General features: G+C 41.5%; 1 protein-coding gene across 1 annotated transcript in view; it reads right to left on the bottom strand.

The window, feature by feature from the left end:
- The window catches only part of PTPRN2 (protein tyrosine phosphatase receptor type N2), a 714,418-nt gene that overhangs the window by 501,231 nt on the left and 189,515 nt on the right, over positions 1-23,672 (bottom strand). Inside the window, exon 6 of the mRNA XM_048510498.1 lies at positions 6,273-6,733. Coding sequence (XP_048366455.1) covers positions 6,273-6,693 — 421 coding nt within the window. The 5' untranslated portion in view covers positions 6,694-6,733. The remainder of the gene's footprint in view (positions 1-6,272; positions 6,734-23,672) is intronic.

Raw genomic sequence — 23,672 nt, 5'->3', positions numbered from 1 at the left:
TATTTGCAGGACTGTCTCTCACAATACTTCCAAGGGATGCTATGCTCAGCCAATAACAATCTGTTGGAAATCCCTGGCCGGAGCACAGTAGAACATTTTGTCCAGTCAGGCCAGAACTTGATGCAATTCCACAGGGCCTGTAAAACAGAACTGTCCCACCAAGCATATGGTTGAGGCAGCTATGATTTCCATCATCCAAATGGCCTCGTTCTCCCCTACTCCTCCTTTTTCTTGTTTTTGGACTTGTGTATCTACGGGATGTTTTAAGGCTTAGTATTTTAGTATATTTAAGGTTAATGGGCTAGTCATCATCCAAGACTTTTACATTGTAATGTAACTTATGATTTTGTAGTTTATTATCTGTTGGAAGCCTCCCTGAGCCTGTGAGGGGAATGGTGACTTACAAGCTAAATATATGAACAGTATGGTTGCTTTAAAAGGGGGGGGGGGGGCAGAATTATTTGTATTAGATTAACTCAAAAAGGAGTCTAAAATCCATGCTACATCAGTGAAACAGTCACCAAAAAATCCCTTCCAAGTTGCCAGACAAGTAGCATCACAAGAAGCCATTCCAGACCCAAATGCTTTAACTTCCTTAGTGGTCATTATCAGACTTGTTCAACATATACTTGGTTCAACTTTGGAGCTGTCCAGGTGCTGAAGTCTCCACTGTTGACTATGGAATCTGCCACCCTTTGCAGTCTACCTGCTTTTTTAAATGCTGTCTCAGATGTCATCTTCCATTTATGTCACCCCCAAACTGCCTTGGCCCATTTTATCCATAGTTCAAGAGTTTTGCATCATAGCACCTTGGTGGTTGATCCCAGTCAGCCACTACCAGTTGCTCATCAAATCCAAGATCCCACTAGCAATACAAACTCCAACCTGTAAAATTAAGATGGATCACAGGATCTCCAACCTGTAAAATTAAGTATGCCTTACCTTTATTTGTTTCTATAAGATGATAAAACATTATTTTCATCAATATCAACAAATAAAGCACAGTTATTCTAAACAGAGACATTATTTTAAACAGGTACCCTGAGTTCCTTCGTGGTTGAATAGTCATCTTGGAATATTTTTTTAAAAAAATCTGGACTAATTTGGCTCTTGTTAGAGAATAGTTTTTTTAAATTAGGATTTTAGCGATGTTTTGTTCTGACTTGTCAGCTGTGGATGGAAAGGGGGAAGTGAGTTCATCAATGACTCTGAAGAACATAAATAGAAGATGACACCTGAGACAGGATAAGAAACAGCAGATAAATTGGATTTCTTAGAAACAGATCTACAAAGAAAATCAAATAACAGAGTTCAGAACATGTTATTAACATAAGTCTGATGGGGAAAATATTAAGGTTTTGAAGATGAAATATATATTAAGTAAACAAACCCCTTTTTTCTCATGTACAGTTTTCTACAGGTTTTCCCAGTGGTCAGACCTTCTGTCTGGGACACGTTTTCTGGGAAATCATTCCTTCCACCCATTGTTTTGGGTTTTTTTTCCCTCTTGTCTCTTCGGTTGTGTGTATTCCACATGCTGCTGCTGATAATGTACTATTCCTGAAGGTTGTGAGGTATCATATGTGACACAGAGGAACAGCCCGCCCCCTTTTTTCTTTTTACACAGGCACTTTAGTATCACCACACAGTTACATTTTGAAGTAGGAATTTAAAAATGTCTCAGCCACCATTTCTGCAACTGAGAACTACCGACCCAAAATGGAAGCCAAAACAACTCTTAAAGCAGGTCCCATTAGCCTGAAGGAACAGAAACACGTAACCCACCCACTCACACATGAAGAACCACATTTTTGCCAGATTTGATCTGTAGTAATGCACAGTTGATACTGCAGCAGTCCCTGAATACATGCAGCAGTTTCTTCTTGTACTCTTTTCAATTGCCCCTGTGTCTCAGTGTTAAATTGGTGATGCAATCACCACACTTCAAAACTGCTCACTGTCCTAATATTACATCACTAGTACAATATGAAATTGACAAAGCTGATCCAACCAACCAGACTGTTAACACTGCAACTTCTATGTGAAATTGACAAAGCTGATTCCATCAACCTTGCTTCTTTATATCTCTGCCTGAATGTCAACATTGGAAGTTCTATGTGAAACTGCCAAAGCTGATTTAACCAACTTTGCTTCACTGTCTCTCTGTCTCAATGGTATATTGCTAGTTGAATATGACAAAGATAAAAAAAATTAAAATTTCCTTTTGAAAACGGAGGAGGAGGGGGAGGAGAACATGGCTGAAGGGGAGGTTGGGAAACTACACAGAGTATGGATAAAGGCCTGGGATATGGTGAGACAGGGAAATAAATATGATTGAATGCTCGAGAGAAAGTGGCTTAGAAACAAATGGGGGGGGGGAATCACAGTTAAAGTGCTTGGAAAACAATACAGCAAAATGAAGGGGAAACATTTCCAGAACCAAATGGATGAAAAAAATATGTGGAACTGGAAGGGAAAAAAGTAGTATTTGGTGGCAAGATAGAATGAAAGCAATTCATGAGAAAAAGGTCGCACTAATTGCAGGTATCTTAAAAACTGCAGATAAGCGGTACCAAAAATGTGTCATTTCTGCAATTACTTTTGTTGACTAAACATATAATTCATCTTCAATATCTTACTATTTTCCCCTTCAGACTGGCCAATAAGACTGAACATCTCTACTTCAATTACTGGCAACTTCGCAGCCCAACATTTCATAAAGCACCACTGCCTGGTTACTAGGAGCCAATTTGTTATTCAGTGTAGTACAGCAATTATCTGCAAGCCCCAGATAAACAACACACTGCTACTGAAACAGCACCAGTGCAATCCTAAGGAGAGTTACTCTAGTCTAAGCCTGTTGATTTCAATGGGCTTAGACTGGAGTAAATCTGCATTGTATTGCACAGTTATGTCTCATTAAAAATATTTAAATTAGGTCAAGTGTAGAACTTTTATGTCCTGTCAACAGTAAAACAGTCAAGGCCAACAAAGCAACCAGCAGATAAGTAAGGATAGCTAGTCTATATAAGCCGTTAAATCTGCACTTGAACTAAGCCAAACCACGGTGAGCTTTGGAGAACCAAGGGAAACTGCACTGGCCCTCAAGGTTAATCCACCTTAAGTTCCGTTTATATGACACCACTTTAGTCTGCCTTTCCTCCAGATAGCTCAAGGCACCAGTACATTCCTCTAGGTCCGTGGTGGTGAACCTTTGGCACTCCAGATGTTATAGACTACAATTCCCATCAGCCCCTGCCAGCATGGCCGGCCATGTTTGCAGGGGCTGATGGGAATTGTAGCCTATAACATCTGGAGTGCCAAAGGTTCACCACCACTGCTCTAGGTTGTCTTCACAATAACAGCGTAAACTAACTTAGACTGAGAATGACTTGATCAATTTGACCCTGAGACTCCTGAAACCTAGTCTGACTTTTCAGTTACTGCACCACACTGAGCTGGCAGCAACAAAACCACCCCCAGATTATCTACAGTAGCAGTACTGAGATGTAGCAAATGCATTCCAGCAGCTTCTTTTGTAGTGTATGTTTGTATATATGTTGTACATGTTATACCCCCCTGAGCCTGGCCTTTGGCTGGGGTAGAGTGAAATACAAATGTATTTTTATGTATTATTTTAGGCTTAATGCCACTGTAAGCCGCCCTGAGCCCTTTGGGGGTAGGGTTTGGGGTACAAATATAAAAATAAATTAAAAAAATAAATAGTGCTATCAACCAGTAAAGTGCCTAGGTCCAGTCCCCAGCCTGAGACCCATAGTGCCTTACATGTCTCACACAAAAGACCAAGAGTGCACAATGTTTAGTACAGAAAATATTCAGTGTTCAGTACAGCTTTTTGTTTTCTCTTTTACATTACCGGGTAGTGGGCTTTCCCCCCTGCAAAGTTTCTAGCAATGTTGCACTGTCAAGCCAAAAACTGGATTGCGAGAGAAAAGGCTATTAGTGCAAACTAGCCATTTCAGTTTCATTTATTTTCAACTTATTTTCCATTCTTTCTTTCTATCAGGCTTATCTCTCCAGTCTACTTCCTCGGGTTCCATAGTCTAAAACGACGTACAATCACCATCTCAGGCAAAATGAAAATAAAGGGAAAGAAAATCACACAGGAGAAAATGAATTGCCAACGGCTGACTTCAGAGTCCACTAAAAGACTCATGGTGGGTCTTTCTGGTTCATTAAATAAAAAGGAGATAGGGGAGATGCCTGACTTCTCTGAAGTGTGCCTCTCCTCACTCTGGGCAGTGGCCAGGACACTGACTGAAAAAGAAAACCCTCCTGAAGATAAGCTCCTTGTTAAAGGTGACTGACATTTTAAAGAAAACGAGGGCTAAAATACTAGAGTGGTAGTCATGAGCCTATGGCAGAAACAACACAGAGGAGTCTAGTGGCACTTTAAAGACAATCAAATTTATATCCTAGCATAAAATCTGTGGATGAGAGCCATTACCTCAGCTACATATTTTAAGGTACCACAAGACCTAAAACACTAAATATTGTTATTTGCTGGACAACTGGTGTTTATGATCACTGAAAGGCTAACAAAAAACAAAAAATGCAACCGGGAGCCGTTCTGGACAGTGTAGCACATTAAGTATGTCAGAAACATGTTAGGAAAAAATTCGATTAGATGACTTCTAGCAAGCTAAGGAAAAAAATATTTATGAAAAGATTTCAAAGGAAAAGAAGCCATTCAGGTACAAAGGATTAAAAAATCCCATGTGTTTTTATAGCATTTGTTGGCAGCTGATTTATTAAAAGTTAATTTTATGCCTAATAAAGGTTTTGGATTTGGATTTGGAAAAGTTAACACCACTGTTTATTTTAACTATGGCTACGTAACTCTGAAACAAGAATTCACCTGGCAAGTGATCTTTCAAATCCTGGTTTGCTTGGCAAAAGATGCACACCTCACTTTCCCCTGCCTCTTGCATAGACTCCCCACTGATATCTCAACCTATGTGGTGGCACGTACAGCACCAGGCAACTAGGCAAGATGTCTGTATTTATACACCAGGAAGAACTATAGCTAAGAATAGGTATGGTTAATAAGCCAACTCAAAGCCATAATTTCAGATCTCAGTGAAGAAGAAGAAGAAGAAGAAAAAGAAGAAGAAGAAGAAGAAGAAGAAGAAGAAGAAGAAGAAGAAGAAGAAGAAGAAGAAGAAGAAGAAGAAGAAGAGGAGGAGGAGGAGGAGGAGGAGGAGGAGGAGGAGGAAGGGGAGGGGAGGGGAGGGGAGGGGAGGGGAGGGGGGAGGAGGAGGAGGAGGAATTTGGATTTATTTTCTCTTCTGTAAGGAGACTCAAGGTGTCGTACAAGCTCCTTTTCCCTTCCTCTCCCCACCACAGACACCTTGTGAGGTAGGTGGGGCTCAGAGAGTTCCAAAGAACTGTGACTAGCCCAAGGTCACCTAGCAGGAATATAGAAGTGCGTAAACACATTTGGTTCACCAAATAAGCCTCCGCCACTCAGGTGGAGGAGTGGGGAATCAAACCCTGTTCTCCAGATTAGAATCCACCTGCTCTTAATCATTACACCGTGTAGTTAGTAGAGGATCCAATGGATCAAACCAAATTCAGCATTATTTTTTGCTCCTCGCCTCTTGGAGGCGGTAGGGTGGCACTGCATTGGTACTGTTTACAGCCACCTTCAGTTTTGGATGGGCTGTAAGTCTGATTTTCTTCTTACCAGACAGCAGTTTTCAGACTTTCTGCTTGACATTCTCTTGTTTGCTAAAAAAAGTGAGAGTCTGTCACATAACCTTCTGCCACCTTTTATATTCTGAGAGATAGATGTATGGAAGGTTACTAGCCATGATGACTAAAGGAATTTCCACAGCCACAGCCAGTAAACCTCTTAATATCTGGGCTAGGAAGCAATATCAGGGGCACTTGGCCTCTATATTCTGTTGTTGGCCATCCAGAACAACTGGTTGGCTGCAATGTGAAACAAGATGCTGGATTAAACGGACCGCTAGTCTGATTCAACAAGATGCCTCTTATACATACTTATACTCTCCTTGTTGTAGAGGAGTCTTCCTAGAAGCACACTCTGTTTGAAAGAGGCCAGGTGGATTGACAGTGTGCCCTAAAACAACTGTACTACTGAAAGAGAAGATAAACTTTCGATGGCAAACTGTCTTTTGGGTAAGCGCTCAAGAAATCACAACATTCCCTTGAACATAGTGGAAAACCCCTCATCTAGGTCATCAGACGAGAGCTTAATAAAGAAATAAAGTAAATCGAACACTTACCATCCACTGTAGTTAGAGGGGCTCTCAGATCACCCTGAGCAGAGCCAGATACCACCAGTCCAGACCCAGGCCTTTGTTGGAACAACGGTCTCATTTGAAAATCTTCTGTTTTCTCCTTTGGCAATGTCCCATCAAGATGATCTGCCTGAGGAGGCTCCAGCATACTACTAGAGGAGGAAACTCCTTTAGTCCTGCTAAGAGAAAAACTTCCATCTAGGTTGTTAGTTGCCACCTTCTGAGCAACGTATGAATTTAATGCTGCCAAGAGAGCCTTTCTATCAAACTGGTCTTCTGGCTTTACTGGAAATTTATCTTTCTGGGGTTGGTTGAAGGTTCTCATTGGGAGGTTTTCAGTGAATTTTGACTGGGCTGCTGTTGAATGTGTCAAACCAGAGGCTCTTCCTTTAGAATTCTGTACCATGTAGTTAATTATAGAGTCAGGAGGGATGGCATCAACCTAGAAAGAAAAAGGTATGTTGAATTTCTCATAGGCTAACCATTTATAATTAGTCAACATGGGAACTCCATTAGAATACATATAAATGATGTTCCCGTTTTAACTACATATTTAGGCACTGTCTGGTTACATCAAAGTCTGTGCAAAGCAAAACTGAATGCTGCAACCTATCACTTATGCAAATTTACAGCTTCTTATTTTCCAGTGGATCACAGAGATTTTTTTACAGCTTCTTTCGTACAGAGGAACAAGAAATTAAAAGGCCATCTGCCCAGCTTTCTAGCCACTTGAAACTTTACTCAGTCATATCTTTGGTATCTGAGATATCATCAGGTTTTTTACATTCATTTCCAAGCCCATCTTGGCATTCATGGGGACTAGCAAATTGATTTAGAAATCATGAATGTTAAGCTTTGCAGTGTTCAAGCTCACTTTCCTTAGCACTGAAAAACACAGTTATAAAATGAAAGGTGAGAAAGAAAACATCAATATCCTGGCTGAATCCTAGTGTGAAGGACACGTAATCTGTGTACATCAGTAGAGCAAGAATCCTTACATTAAACTCTATGATCAGTCACTACCTTATTATTTTCAGCAAATTGCCAAAAAAATAGTTGTTCAAGCAAAACATCCCGCTAGCTATGAGTGTAATAAATAATACATCATTTAATAGTTCCTCAGCATTTTAACAGTAAAAGTGTTTTTTTTATCTCTTTCATCTCTATTCTCAAATGCTACTGTCATTTGACAGTGGGTAGGGCAATGGAGACCTGGACTAAATGTGAGACTCGGTAGGCATCATATGTTATAAAGTGGTCAGAAACCGCAGCACTGAAAACACATCACTATAATACTTTCAACCTGAAAATCCTCAAATTATAAGCACTGGAGAACAACTCTAGAAGCATAACAGGTAAATGTGGCTAACGCAGGGGACCAAGGGAACAGTATGTAGAGTTCTACTTGAACAACAAAACATCTCTAATCCCTTTCCCACAATAGTCCACCCTTTCTAAATGCTGCTCATGAAACTCAAGGAAGCTTTCAGAAGGGCACTTGGTGCCACTGTAAAGGAAAACTGGCAAGTACTTTCCTCCCACCCATAAGGCTTTCTGGATCCTCTCTTAATGCTCTGAATGTACAACTTCAACATAAGATGTGGAGACGATATCTTAGAAAAGAAGGTACAAAAGATACATGCTAGTTAACCAAAATTGGATTTTAAGCAAGGCTTTTTTAAAAAAGTCGGCATGTTTTCAAAAATGGGGGGGATTGGTGATTTCTCTGCCTCTCTAGTAAACAAACAAGTACATCAGGAAGAACAACAACACGGTCGCATTACACAAATTGGGTACAAGTGTCAATCGCAGCCCAGATCACTATCAAGAGAGAATCAGCAGTCTCAGCAGCTAGACAAGTAACAACTGATGTTCTTTTAAACAATCCTAATTTTAAAAAATGGCAATGAGATCAGTCACCACAGTTTGAAAGCATTGTCCACTTCTGGTAGCCAATAAAAAGTCATACATATAGTCTAGAGTCATTCTGAATAGGAACTTCTAGTATTGAATTAAAATTGCCACTATATATGAGGCTCCATGGATGGACAGAAGGGGGGTTGCTCTGTTCCTTGACACCTCTGTGACAAAAGTCCTAAATATTTCAATTTGGAAAACAAAGTGGAAAACCAGTTCAATCAAATTCAACAATTTCCCAAAAGGACTTAAATGGATCACACCACCTCATCTAAAGATAGACAACTCTTGACTTGTCTAAAATCAGAACAGTCTTTGTTTCACAGCAAGACTCTTCAAAGCAGAAGAAATCCCTAGAATAAAAAGACAAAATACACATAGGCTATGCAAAATTGAAAGGGACCTCTGGAAATCACAGTTAAAACACAACACAGGGAAATGATGTAGCACTAGAGTATTGTGTTCTTAGAATAGAAAGAACAATTATGCAATATGTTCCATTAATCAGCATTAATTAGAAGTTAGAATCACATGTCAGGCAAAGAAGACAACCACAAAGAACCTAGAGACATCTTCCAAACAGTTATTTTTTTTAGCTCTGTGCTGGGGCCATTTCAGTAGTTGCTTCATAGTAGTTGAATACTTCAGGACGCTTCTATTCTGCCTGATTTCAAAGTTAAAGGTTTTTCACAGGATAACCCTGCAGCAGGCTGTTTTCCCCCCCAATCCAGTTCAGAATTGCCAGTGAGGACAGGAGTTTTTAAATTCTTTTCTGCTGCCAACTCTCACTGCATGACAATGGCAATAGGTAACCCTAAGGGAGAAGGAGGCAAAGAAAGACTGGGAGGCGGGAGGGGGAAAGCAAAGATATACTTAGTGAGTAGGCATCAAAGCGTTTTGATTTCTGAGCCAGAGAGCAAAGATAACTGACAAAAGAGAGGAGAAAAGCAAAATAATTCCAGGCCTTCAAGGAACACTAAAGCTACTCCATATGTGATTGCATCTGAACAGAAACAACACGCAGGCTCTTGTTAAAGGAAGACACATTTAGGCTCTTCATTCATAGTTTGCCTCCCTCCAAAGATCTTTAAACTACTTTTTACTTTTCAGTTCTTTGTTGTCTTTAATTTTTTTTCTCATTCTAAAAAATGGTCCATTGGGCCCTTAATGGATGATGCAAATGATCTCAATAAGGTACTGGACAAACAAACAAAACTATTGCAGAGCTCGTACGTTAGCTTAATGTCAGGCTGACTATGACATCCTATCTACTACCGTTTGGTTAAATAACTGACCTTCAGAACAAAAATGTATTGAAGTACACATTATTTTATTCCTTGAAGACTATTGGATAGTCAAGTATCCACATCTAAGTGGAAAAAATGGATTTCTTTCCCGACACCATCAAATCAAATTATAGTTCACCAGATAAATACTGTCATTAACAATAGTTTAGCCATCTAAAGTCTCTATGGACCACTCAAGCCAAAACACCTCCATTTAAAATCGCATGAGTTAGAATCATAAGTATATGTGAAATTAGTAGCAAGCAAATTAAATTAAAGCGACTTATGAAAAATCATGGTTAAGATGTTCCTGCGGTCATGAGCCAAAGGATTACGGAGCTGGGTATGTTTAATTTGGTGAAGAGAAGATTAAGAAGTGACGTGATAGCCATGTTTAGATATTTGAAGGGATGTCATGTTGGTGAGGGAGCAAGCTTGTTTTCTGCTGCTCCAGAGACTAGGACAAGGCGTAATGGGTTCAAGGTGAAGGAAAAGCGATTCCACCTAAATATCAGGAAAATCTCCTTGACAGTAAGGGCTATTCAGCAGTGGAATGCACTACCTCAGAGTGTGGCGGAGTCTCCTTCTTTGGAGGTTTGTAAACAGGCTTGATGGCCAACTGTCAGCAGTGCTTTGATTGTGTGTTCCTGCATTGCAGAGGGTTGGACTTGATGGTCCTCGGGGTCTCTTCCAACTCTAAATTCTATGGCCCCTTCCGCACACACAAAATAATGCGTTTTCAAACCACTTTCACAATTGTTTGAAAGTGGATTTTGCCATTCCGCACAGCTTCAAAGAGCACTGAAAGCAGTTTGAAAGTGCATTATTCTGCATGTGCAGAATGAGCCTATGATTCAATGATTCATTGCCTGTGATTTGTACAGGGACTTTCCATCAGTTCCTCTGAACATCCAGTCAGAGTGCTTTATCACAGAAAAAATGACCCCCACATACCAAGGCCATATTTGGATCATGCACAAATCAGACATTATTTGTGATCTGGTTAATTGTTGGGCTTGCACATCTCCCATTCCACCCCTCCTCTTTCTGCGTGGCATACCACAGTCAAAGACAGAACAATGTTTTGTGACATTCAAGCCTTAACAATAGAGCCTTGTTTCTTTCCCAGTACATGATATCCTGGCTAGGAATCTCGGTTGCTGGGGGAAGAAAACAAGCACCTACATTCAGATGTTATGACCAGCTGGAGGCAGACTGAAGACTTCCATTTTCAGTCTTGGTGCACCGTGTAACAGGAACAGGGATGAGAGCACACAAACCCAACAAGAAATCAATACGTGCTCGTTTTATTCTATAACAATTGACGTCAGCTGAACTAAGCTGAGTACGCGATGCAACCATCACATGAATGCCAGAAACAAGCAGCTCAGTTTCTAAGCTACTGTTAACAAACATTTGATCTAGTAAGGGTTTAAAATTAGCTATCTCAAGCAGAACCAGATTTATCAATAAGGTTTCCATAAAAGACTACTAATAATCCACATAGGTGGATTATTAAAAGTCATACCGAAGAATTCTAGCTTGTACAATTTAAAAATCTCAACCAAGTAGTCACCTTTTAACAACTTCAAGAAGATCATTCCATAAAACTGGAGGAGCCCCTGGAATCTCTAGATCCCTAGATCTCTTAGTGGTCTATTTTGCAGGGTTGCCAAATCTGACTTGAGGAAACTCCTAGAGATTTTGGGGATACTACCTGGAGAGGGTGAACTTTGGGAAGGAACTTGGTGGGGAAGTAATAAATAAAGTTATCCCACTGAAACTTCCATTTCCTCCAGGGAGGGTGGATTATTAAATAAGCCACACAGGTGGATTATTAAAACTTCATTTGAAAGGTACAGCACAGAAGCGATAAGATGTTTTGATCAACCATGAATCTCTGTTTCTGTGGGATCAACAAGATCACCAACTCCGAGAAGTTCTGCTTCTATGCTAGCCTCTTCTATAAATCCCCAGCATTCAGAAAATGGTAGGTGTTAACTCACAGGGATGCAGTAGCCATTCTTCCAGCCGCGAAGAAATGTAAATTTTTCCTTTTTCCTTTTAATGTTTAATTTATTCAGAGATTTATACCCTGCTCCCCAAAGGCAATCCAAAGATATTGATACCTTTCTCCCCAAACGGAATCCAAAGTAGATGGCAAGAGTATTTTGCCCTTTTCCATTTTATCTTCACAACAACCCTGTGAGATAGGTTAAACTGAATGAGAATGACTGGCCAAGGTCATCCAGCAAGCTTCCACGACTGAGAAAAGATTAAACCTGCAAGCTGTAATCCTGAGTCCTAACTCTCTAATCTTCCCCAGTAGAAGAAGAGCTGAATTTAGATCCCCCCTTTCTCTTCTGTAAGGAGTCTCAAAGGGGATTACAATCTCCTTGCCCTTCCCCCCCCCCCACAACAAACACCCTGTGAGGTGGGTGGGGCTGAGAGAGCTCCAAAAAGCTGTGACTAGCCCAAGGTCACCCAGCTGGCGTGTGTGGGAGTGCACAGGCTAATCTGAATTCCTCAGATAAGCCTCCACAGCTCAGGCGGCAGAGCGGGGAATCAAACCCGGTTCCTCCAGATTAGAGCACATCTCCTCTTAACCACTACGCCACTGCTGCTCCTGCATGCTAGTACTCCATGATGGCTGGGGCATGAGGAGAAGAATTACCATATACTCTATTATTCAGTGTTAGATTAGAAAACCCAGAAAAATATAAGTGTCATTCATTTTTACATTTGCTTCCTGCCGCTCCACCACAGTTCTCAGGCAGTGTTTTGGTTCCACAACAACCATACAAGGGTTAGGCTGAGGGGCAACAAGCATAATCCTGAAAATAGGATTGAAGATAACCAGGTTAGAAGGGCATTACACTGCACTACACTGTTTAGGATTATACTGCACTTTACCCAGATCACCTAGAGAGCAATCCAAAACAGACTGACTCAAAAATAGAGTTTTATTCAGCGGGGACTTCCCACAACAAGACTGGAATCCTAGTGAGATTCACTGTTGATCACAGATGCGAGTGGGGGTTTTTCACACCCAAAGAAATATTTTAATCACTATAAGATGGTGTTGTGTTTTTTACGAGGGCAAATATAATAACTGATTTAAACGCTTTGGTCAAAGACTGTAAATAAATCTGACTTACTAATGACTGATCTTTCAACCCTTACAATTCAAGGGATGCCAATGGCAGACATCAGCCTCCCAAGTGCATGGCTCTGCCTGCACAAAAGGAGCCATCGAACGATTTCCCGTTCCCCTTAGCACACTCAAAATGCCTGACTGCTACCTTCATTGGGAGGCAAGGACTCCGCCTGAAGAACCGGACAAAAGAGAATACAAATTGCACACTTCAATGTGTTTTATGTTTACTTAATTGCTGCTGTGATTCCGAGAACTGTACCTTCCATGGTTCGTAACTCTTCTCTTATATTCATGGACACATGTAAAAATGCTGATTGCATGAGCTAGTCTGGACAAAATTGTAATTAAGAAGGTTTCTTATCGTTTCATGCAAACTTCAGAGAGCGGCATACCGTTAAACAATGAACTACGATGGCAGCAGGGAGATCATTACTATATCATGAAACCGCTAGTGGTTTCGGAGAAAAGGCAGACCACCATTCTGAGAATCTTACATAACCTTTCTCCGTCTAAGATGTAACGGAGCTTTGAAATATTTTAAAATCTACTTCAGAGAAGCCTTCATGATGAGGCTTGTTAATTAACATCCTCTAGTTAAAAGTGTCGCAAAGCATATAGATGATCAACCAAAGGAAAAAAAATGAATCCCCAGTTAAGAATCCCTTTTTAGTTCCAAAACCGTGTAGTAAGTTTCTGCCTCTAGAAATCCGATTGTACCAATCGCCCCAATAATGGAACGGACTTGAGGCTGATTGCTCATCACTTGGTAATCCACTCTGCGACAAAAGGCAGTTAATCTAAGATTCAACTGGGAACCACTTGTCCTATCATTTGTCCAGCAGAAAAGAAAGTACACACAGCACTCTCTCTCTCTCTCTCTCTCTCTCTCTCTCTCTCACGATACATACATACATACATACATACGTTACTTTGCACACACGCACAGCTGGCTTCGGCCTATGGGTACTCCCACTTTACCCGTTCCAGAACCTGAAAAACCAATATATCAAAATGGTTCTCCCTGCTACTCTTTTAGCATTCTGGAGCATTTGCTGCAATCAAATTCTTCTGGGTTGTCGGGTATTCCCTGCTGGAAGTCTGGATTATTGCTACATCCCACCCCCCAGCCACCATTTCCTACTGGGAAATAGGTTTACTGCATGAAAGAGTCACTGTCTGTGTCCTTGAGCCAGCACTAGACAGACAACTTATATAGGACAGCTACAAACATCACTAGAGAACTAGAAGGTGGTTTCCGGTTACTCGGCCTTCCGGCTGGCTTCCCTCCCGCTTCTCCAAATAAGTTGCCAGATCTGCCATTATTGTGGGTGGATACAGATAAATGTTCATCACTCATCTTTAAGCGCAGCATCACTTCATCATTTGTGTGTACAAATGAATCATCACAGACAAAGCTCTACGGATGATGGGCAGGTAAAAATGCATATGTAACAACAGATTTTATTTTGTACTTATCTGCAAAATGGTAATGACTAGCGGTGCACTACGATCAAACTTCCTTTCTATTAAAAGTGGAAAAGAGCTGTTTGTCTTCCCTTACCCATTCAGCACCTGCAGATACTGGCCAGGATTCACAGTTACTGCTGGAATAAAAGTTGGAAATTGGAAGGCTTCTAGTTTATGCTATCCTGGCACATTTCAGCTACTATTATCATATGCTTATAGATCCTGCAAATCTCATCTGGAGACTAGAGGTTGAGGCACTTTCTTGTGAGTTATCTGCCCTATGCCAGCCCACTAGTCTAGTAGTTTTTGCTACTAAAAGGTTGCTCTGCATCCATGCAGCTGCGCATCTTCAAAGACATATCCGCAGGTAAGATAGTCAGGTTTCTCTCCGTGGCTCAGTGTGGAGTGATAGTGCGGTGGAGTATATGTTTTGTCCACCACACACACACACACACACACACACACACACTAATACATACTGTACAATATCACATCGACGTTAATGTACTTTACACGCGCACATTCCTGTCCAAATTAGGATAAGAGCATATTCCCCACCACACTGTGCCACAGAGAGAGAAACACATCTTACCTCTGAATATGCCAGTCATAGATGCACGCAAAACATTAGGAGCAAAAACTATCAGATCACAGCCACAAAGCCTGGAAAACTCACAACAACCAGTTGATTCCAGCCATGCAAACCTCCAACAATACATATGTGGAGACACCTGGGTAGAAGATAATGTTTTTAAAGCAAGTCATTACAACTGAATATTATCTGGGGACTCAGTGATCATTAATTAGATGGTACTTTTAATCAGTGCCTTAAGCTTTAATACTTTAGCACCCTATCACTTCTCCCAACCTCGTTCTTGTTCAAGCACCTTATAAATTGCACTTCTGGTTCCCCTGCTTAGGCCATGTGATCACCCCTCCTTTATGTCCACACGAAGATTAACTTGCACTATGAATCATTAGTGCCACTTAAGTTCCAGAAAATGAATTTTGGAAAAATGTATATTGAAAACAGAATCAATTCTCAATCTGGACAGAACTCTTCTTCAGGCGGAAAAAGAAAAACTTGACACTTGAAAACTTGTACACAACAATGTCAGTCCTATATTAGGCCAAGTCTTCTCCTCTACTGCGGCTCTCAAATTGAAACTCTTTTAGCGTCAACGTACCAGGATCTCGTTGCAACCCCTTGCTATGCATATGGTACAGGAAAGCTTGGACATAGAAGAAGAAGAGTTGGATTTATATCCCCCCTTTCTCTTCTGCAAGGAGACTCAAAGGGGCTCCTAGGCCTCCTTTTCCCTCCCAACCAATAACAAAACACCCTGGTGAGGTGGGTGGGACTGTTGGAGAAGCTCGTAGAAAGGAACCATGCCAGCTAGCTCCAAAGCGTCAGAAGCTTGGCGTATGTGCGGGGAGCGTACTGGATTCCTCGACAGATAAGCCTCCACAGCTCAGGCAGCAGAGCGCGGAATCAAACCCGGTTCCTCCAGATTACAGCGCACCTAATCTACAAGGACCTAATCTTATTTCTTCAACTCACCAACAGCAGTTCTCTGTATTGTGCTGGAATACATCTATAAGACTGTCCCATGTTCTGAGGGTGGAATATTATGTATCTGTAGACATCCTCAGTTCCATGCCCTCAGTTTACCAAAGCGCTGGCAAATGGAAAATGGAAGCAATTTCAAGTCATACAAAATTAAAAGTACCAGCATACAGATAGTCACTTAATTTTCAAACCACTTGCTTTTAAAGAGGCAATCATGTTAATAGATCGAGTGATGTTAACTGGAGGGGTCTCCAAAGTACATGCAGAGCTGTATGCGGTTCTTTGAATCTTAGCCAAAGGGTATACACCATTCGTCACATTTCCTTGACACATTTTACATGAGTAAACTTAGGTTCATCAGCTGCCCAAAGTAGCAAAAGTCACAGGAGGTGTTTGCACAAAGAAAGGGGAGACACTGTGTTATGACACCATTGCTGGGTGTTTGGACAGCCACACCTGTCTCCTTTGTTGGATCCACATGGGAAACATAAGTAGGAGCTGGGCAGGAAGAGTCTACAGGAAAGGGGGAAGGATAAAAGAAGAGAGAAAGCAGGAAACAGGAAAAAGAAAAAGAAAATGTCAAGGTGCATACAGGTACCTTCTTGGGGTAAGCTCTGCTTCCTCCTGTGCTGTTACCAGACAGGTCTGCCGCCACTATCAGCATGTGTGCAGGAATTGACAACTAGGAGCAAGCTTAGCCCTGAAATTCTTACCAACTGGCTCACTGCACTTAACTGCTTGCAGCGTGGCTGTGTGCTTCCCAGTGATTTTCTGTTTGAAAGAGAAGTCTCCTGCTGTGAATTGTCCCTGGCCATGCCGATCTGATCTGCCTGCTTACTGCTTCCTTTCCTTTTCATGAAACCTCCCTCTGGAGAGGTTGCCTGCTGGAGACAAAATACCTACTGGAATTATCAATTAGACCCTGTACAGCATAAAATATAAAATAGTGGTGCCAGCATGGCCAGAATCGGCGCTTGGATGGCAAGCAGTGGAAAGACAAGGAAGTGTGCAGAAACCCACAAGAGAAGAGAGAAGTACATACTTGAATTCCCTTAGTTTACAATAGAGTAGAAAGGAGGGAGGAACAGTCGCACTTTACCAGTTTTCAAAAATCGCTGGGCTTCTGTGATCTTCGAGAGTACAATTAGGAGTTTTGAAGCAGATAAAATTGAAGATGTAATTGAGAATCCCAACCTGGAGGGACTATAAAACTCACTCTTTGAGAATGCAGATCACAAGTGCACAAACACCCACTGTTGCCATGGACCACACTTGAAATTATCATCTCCACATGAGGGAAGAAATGTACTTTCACTTATAAGTGCAAAGCATTTTGCACTTATTTGTGTTGCAGCGAGTCCACTGTTCAGAAAGTTGCAAGACAAGCACTGAGAGGCTTTCTGTCATAATTGGGGGGGGGGGGGATACTCAGGTGCTGCTCCAGCTTGCCAGATCTGATGATTAACACAGACCGTTCCCATGATACGCAGGCAGAATGCCCAGCTCTCTCTATTTTGCAAAGCAAAAGCAAAAGTGGCAGGTAGGATATTTGTGTAGCCTTGGGGAAATTCTCCTCTGCAATTTGGGTCAATAATACTTATCATTCCCATATTTATTTTATGCAGAGTTTTCGCTCATTAGTATCCCCGAGCAACTGCAAGCAGAAATGGATATACTTGATTTGTTAAAAAGAGAGCTTCTGGTTTTGACGATGCCTGATGCAGCCATTTGCCAGGAGACAATCAACCTCTAGCACTATCCAGACTTGGTACCAGTTTTGTTTCTGGGATCAGTATTAGATCAAGGAGAGCGATGCTGCCTTTTTTAGATGAGCAAGATTTTTTTTTATTCCCTGTGGGTCCTTTATTAGCATATCAGGATAAACATCATTAAGAAAAAACATAGTCAGATTGCATTTCAAATTAGCATAAAAGTGTTACAATAAAACAACAGTACTTAATAGCGGTGGTTTTTTAAGATGTACCCAACATCCAGAGAAACACACAGCCCCAGTGATGTTAATAATTAAGGTGAAGGCAGGACTAAGTTTAAAAGCAAACATTAAACAATGTTAAGATTATCATGTGACTACTGAGGTCAAGGATAGCTTGACGTTTTCTACCATTTACCGTAAATTGTTCTACACGTATGCCCTAATTCTGCATTAAGTCAAGTTCTGTGTCACTACATTCCATCAAATGGTTCATGTAGTGATAGAATTCACAATTTAAAAACATTCCCTTATATTTTACAGTGTTAAGGAATTGTGGACTTGCTCTAAGATTTCATGACTTTACTTCTAGAACTGTGGTGGCGAACCTTTGGCACTCCAGATGTTATGGACTACAATTCCCATCAGCCCCTGCCGGCATGGCCAATTGGCCAATTTGTTTCTGGGATCAGTATTAGATTGCATCAGTATTAGATTGCATTTCAAATTAGCATAAAAGTGTTACAATAAAACAACAGTACTTAGTAGCGGTGGTTTCTGGAGGGATCCAAGTATGCTTTGCTTGGGGTTTCGCGTGATGGGAATTGTCCAGCTTCCATGTAACTTTATACTGGAATTATAAGGTACCGTCACCTCTGATCAAATCGGAATGCGCAAAGCCGGAAGACAACAACTTTACAAGAGGTTTTAGATTTATACTTTGTAATAGAAGCTTATTTCTAAGTCTTTATCTGCTGATCCAGAAGAACCATTTGTAGTCCCTTCTCCCATACTCTCCTGCCTGCTATGGAGGGGGAAAAAAGACTTTCACTTCTTTGGCAGGTGGTATCAGACCATGGATGAATAACACAGGAAAGGGGAAGGAAAAATCATGCCTACATCTCTGGAAGGGTTCAAAACAGCTTTTGCGCCAGCAGGAATTTGGACACCGGCAGGATGGCAAGGCGTCTGCCCAGAGAGCAGATGCCGATGTCTTAGAAAGCCACAGTATTTGTTAAAAGATCTCAAACTCCATGAACTTTCACAGCATTTTGTACCACTAAATTATGTGAAAAGGGGAAAATGAACACATGAAAACTAGACGAATAATAGCAGAAACAGCTTGATTTTCTACAAGACAGCACTGTTTTTAAGAGAATCTTTTTAATTTTATTTTTCCTTCTTTTTTGCTTTTTGCGTCCCAGCGGCAGCTACAGCTTCCCAGTCATCCATGTTAGAGGGGAATTTTGCCCAAAGGCTTTCCAAAAAATTGCAGCAATGAGACTCATTAGAGAAGTCAGAATATACCACACGAACATGGATGGGTGTTATGTACAAGAAAACCAACAGTATGAAAAATTTCCTTTGGTATCAAAAACAGTTTTAACATCTTCCAATATGACCCAGGTTTTTAACTCAGCAAAATAAATATCCTATCTATGATTCCAAAGGGAAGCTAATTTCATGAATGGAGCAAAGCTGTCATGCCTGTTTTGAAAATACAGCAGCATCTTCAATCCGACCTGAGATATCATCCACAGCTTTCACATTTCCCATAACTGCATTGTTTATAATAGCCCCAAATAACCCTAGGTTGCTTTAGGGTCAGCCAGAGGCAATTCAGTAATGTTTTCAATTGGGGTCCTGCTGCAAATGCTATGAGTCCTTCTTGCAGGTTTGTAAAGGCCTGTTTGCAGACAGATATCAAAAATGAGGAGCCAGCCCCAGCAGCTGGGGTAATCCAGGGGCAACTCTGTACATTTTACAGCAACATAAGGATCTACAGTGCCCAAAGCTGAAACTCATTTACTTTCAGTGCAGGCAACAAACAGGAAGCCAAAGTGTGAGGCCTCCTCTGTCTGTGCTTCCCTGTGCATTCCCTGTGCATTCCTGGTGAGGGCACTCTGGCTCCGAACCCTGAGTTGTCATGTTGCAAACTGCCCAAGGTCCTCAAGGTCCTCCTGGCCAAGTCTTTACTGGTGCTTGAGTACGATGTGCTTTCTCCATAGGGCCAAGGCTAAAAGCACCCCCACGAAGACAAGTTTCTGGTTTGAGGAATTACCCTTTTAATTGATGCTCTTCTAGCACTTTGATCCCACCTTAGGGCATAGGGATCTAAGCAAATCCTGCGCGCTCCTCCTAGATAGTTCATTGGACTACAAATCCCATCCAGCGCCCCTGCCAGCATGAAGCACCTTCAATTGGAGTTACCAGCCCTCCAGGGGCACCCAGGAGATTACCATAATTCGGATTGAATTTCATTATTACAATTGAATTTGCCATGAATGTACTCAAGATCCCATCATTCCCCCCCCCTGGAGAAAAGGCTGCTTTGGCAGGTGGGTTCCATCCTGGCATTATACCCTGCTGAGGTCCCACCCCAAACCCCACCCTCTTCAAACTCCATCCCACAGTCCTCCAGGTGTTTCCCCATCCAGAGCTGGTAACCCTAGGCTCTTCTAAGCTATACACATATCACCTAACCCATTTTTTCCCATACTGACCTTGTCATCAGATGAAATCAATACTTAAGTCAACTACCCCATTTGGCCCCCTGGTGGATCCACTCTCACAATCATCAGAACAGAACAGAGCAGAGGCGTAGCTCCAAAAGGATGGGGTGGCTGCACCAGGGCGTAGTGATAGCCCTGTGGGAGGCCGAGAGGCGAGGGTGTTCCCTAGGTCCCAGAAGGAGTTATTTCTGGGGGGCGAGTGGGAGACGGGGCAGACGGGGGCATGGCAGGGGTGGAGGACGCACCGGTGCACTGGGTGCTTTTCACCCTTGCTACACCTCTGGAGCAGACTAAGTGAGAGAACCCCTAACTAATAGCAAATTGGGCAAGTGAGGCAAGGATATCCATGCTCAAATATTTCTCACTCAACATATTGGACAGAAGGGTAGGTGTCATGTTACTGGTGGCTTAGAGAGCCAGGAGAGCAAGGCATGCTTTGGGGCAATTCTGAATGAGCTCCCTGCATGCCCTCTCCCACTTAATTTCCCTGGCGCATCTCTGAGCTGTGCACAGGAAAGCCTATAGTATTTTGCAGTTAGAGATGGGATGGAGGAATAAGTTGGCACAAAACAGTATATTTCAGAACCAGAGATGAGCAGAACCAAGAGATGCTGTTCTGAAAAAATAACTGGTAGACCGAGTAATGGGTCAGTTCTACTCTTACCATAATTCCAGAGAGAAGGGGGGGGGTCTGGATTGCAGAGTAGAATAGCACAATGAAGTTTGTGAAGGGTGGGGAGGACTGTGTAGACTCCAGAGACAAGGGCAAACCAAAAGGTCATAAAACTCCTCAATTACTGGAGAATGGAATATTCTGGTTCAGTCCCAGAAGTGGTTCCGACTCTTATCACATCCCACTTTGAAGTCAGACTTCAGTTCAATATATTTGGAGCCTTTAGGGAGATGACAGATGTAACACATACAGGAAGGCAGAACTGAGCTGGAAAAATGTCCATGATGACTTGAGTCCAAATGTACCTATTCTTATCCAAGCCTAAACTTCGGAAAAATCAGTGCTGCATTTCTGCAACTAAAGGTAGCTTTGCAGAGTGGTCAACACCCATCCCCAACACCCAACACCCATCTTCAAGAAAACGCTCACTCCCCCTTCCCAATTTTTGAAAGTTTTAGACTTTCAAAAATGCTAGAAGTTAACAATATTTCAATTAATAAGGTGAGGAATGTACGGGTAGATGTGTGAACCAGCTTGCTGTAATAGTTAGAGAGTCAAATTACGCCTTGAGAAATTTAGATTCAATTTGGTGCTAACCTTGAAGCTCTTGAGTCTGTCATTTTCTCTCGGTTTCACCTGCATCACAGGGGGCTTTTCTGCACTGGGTATTCATTCCAGCTCGACTTCTTAAATACATCATTTCTCTCCTCCCTGACAAACATAGAAAAAGGGGGGCTACCACCTTGAAACACGGGGGTGGGGAGCAGACTGGCAGCTCAGCCTTCGATTCAGCGATGTGCACATCTGTCATTTCAGTTGCAGTCAGACTCATTCTATGACTCACGGTAGTGTTGTTATGCGCTCTCTCTCTCTCTCGCTCTCTCTCTCTCTCTCTCTCTCTCTCTCTTTCTCAACATCAAACTAAATGTAGTCTCCAATTCATTAATGATTTCCTTGGCTTTCCTCGTCTCATTGAATAGCCCCAGAATTACATAGCAGGAGCTTATCCTTTACATTGTTTTATGCTTTAATTCCACTCTTAATGATCTTATTTTAAAAATTATTTTCACATCCATATAATGTAGATTAGAATGCAAGAATCGGGGGAAAAATCAGCTTGAAAAAGAATGATGGTTTTTGCATAATGGATTAAAACCGGGCACATTCCTGATGAATTCACCATTTCATGTTCCAAACTGGGCTGGGAGGAGAACAGGATAACGTTGTTCTCATCAAACAGATCGCTGCATTCAAAGTATGTTGGGCGGCATGAATCACAACATATTTTCTCTCTTTTTTTATTTATGGCATTACGTCTATTAATACTGCAAACATTTTGGGCATCACATTGTCCATATGTTTATAAATGTTCATCATTCTACAGGAGAAAAAAAAATAACCCACATGGTTTGCTTCTAATGTGTGTCGATTCCAGGATTTTTGCTCTTTATTCTCAAGCCTTCATGCTTCTGGGAGCTTGTCTCCACGGCAACACACAATAATGCTGGCGAGCGGTGCCATCGCGGCACTCTTCCCCACCAAAGACCTCAGTCGTATAGATTATTTATGAATTCATATGACATCTCCAGCATCACTGAAATACCTTTTGGACAAATTCTAACTTTCCCATTGCTTCAAAAGCATGACATTCTCAGTTTGTGCCTCACAACTGAAAAACTATGTTTCAAAAAAAAAGCGAAGCAAAAAGCACCAGAGGCAAATGGCTCTATTAATTAATTCCTTTTTTAAAAAGACTCCAGTATTTCTAATGTGTGGTAAGCACACCTGTTGTCTCGCTCCAAAAAGTCGCTCTCTGTGCAAGGTGTTAGAACATTCATTAAAGGTAGCAAAAACTGTTGTTTGTAAGGATACTTACACATAATAGTACCATAACAAATGAGAAATAGGAGTATGTCCTCTCCTTATAAACCAGATCTGAACCCTCTGTGCTCCAGTTCCCCTCTTCATTCATTTGGTCTACTCCTTTTCTCTACCCCCACCCCCCGTTTCCCCACTCCACCACTACATTCCCTTAGTTTATTTAACACCTAACTATCACTTTTCTGCTTACTCCTGCTGTGATGTGAACACAGCACAAACAACATCTTCTTCTGTATTTAACTGGGAACTATTTATTTACTAACAGCTACCTGGAAGATTCAGGTCAAACCTCAGAATGTGAAGGCTTTGCCTTTGGGTCTGACTCACTCCTGAGTCCTTGAAATGAATTCGACAACTAGCTACTGACTGGAAAGCAATGGAACTCTAACTGGTTTGCAGTGCTGCAAAACTGCCATAAAGTAGCCACAAAGCACTCCGTTGGAAGATGCAACTTACTTCCAATCAACTATGGATCTTGACAGAGTAGTAGAACAACCCATCTGAGCCTCCCTCAAGACTTAGAACAGAAGAAGGACTTAGACTTCAGTAATACATATCACGTGGCTCCTGAGAGCAGGGAAGCAAATAATCTTAGGAAAGACAGGCGAAAAACAGAGCTAAAATGAAGCCACTAAAGCACTACTATCTTCCCATCTCAGTAATTGGGATTTCATTAGGCATTATTTTCATACAGTCCAGTTTTTCTCTATAAACTCTAGAACTAAACATTTTTGCTCCTCACAAATAAATGAAAACTAAGATGTGAAAGGCACCAAATTTCACAATGTTTATAGAGCATTTTTCTTGTGTCCTTGGAGAGCTGTAGATGCTTAATCTTCATAAGTCTGCCAGCAATTCTGTTTTTCCTTTTGTGCAGCTTATTCAAGTTTCTGCTGATAATTGAGGAGCTATCTCTAGCTCTTTTGTTGAGTACAGATTTCATCCAAATAATTTCCTTTCACAACGCATGCTCTTAACGATTGTGATATGC

The sequence above is a fragment of the Sphaerodactylus townsendi genome, linkage group LG11, assembly GCF_021028975.2.
Source record: "Sphaerodactylus townsendi isolate TG3544 linkage group LG11, MPM_Stown_v2.3, whole genome shotgun sequence".
Taxonomy (NCBI): Eukaryota; Metazoa; Chordata; class Lepidosauria; order Squamata; family Sphaerodactylidae; genus Sphaerodactylus; species Sphaerodactylus townsendi.
The sequence above is the reverse complement of the archived record's forward strand: the minus strand, read 5'-3'. Positions and strand labels throughout refer to the sequence as shown.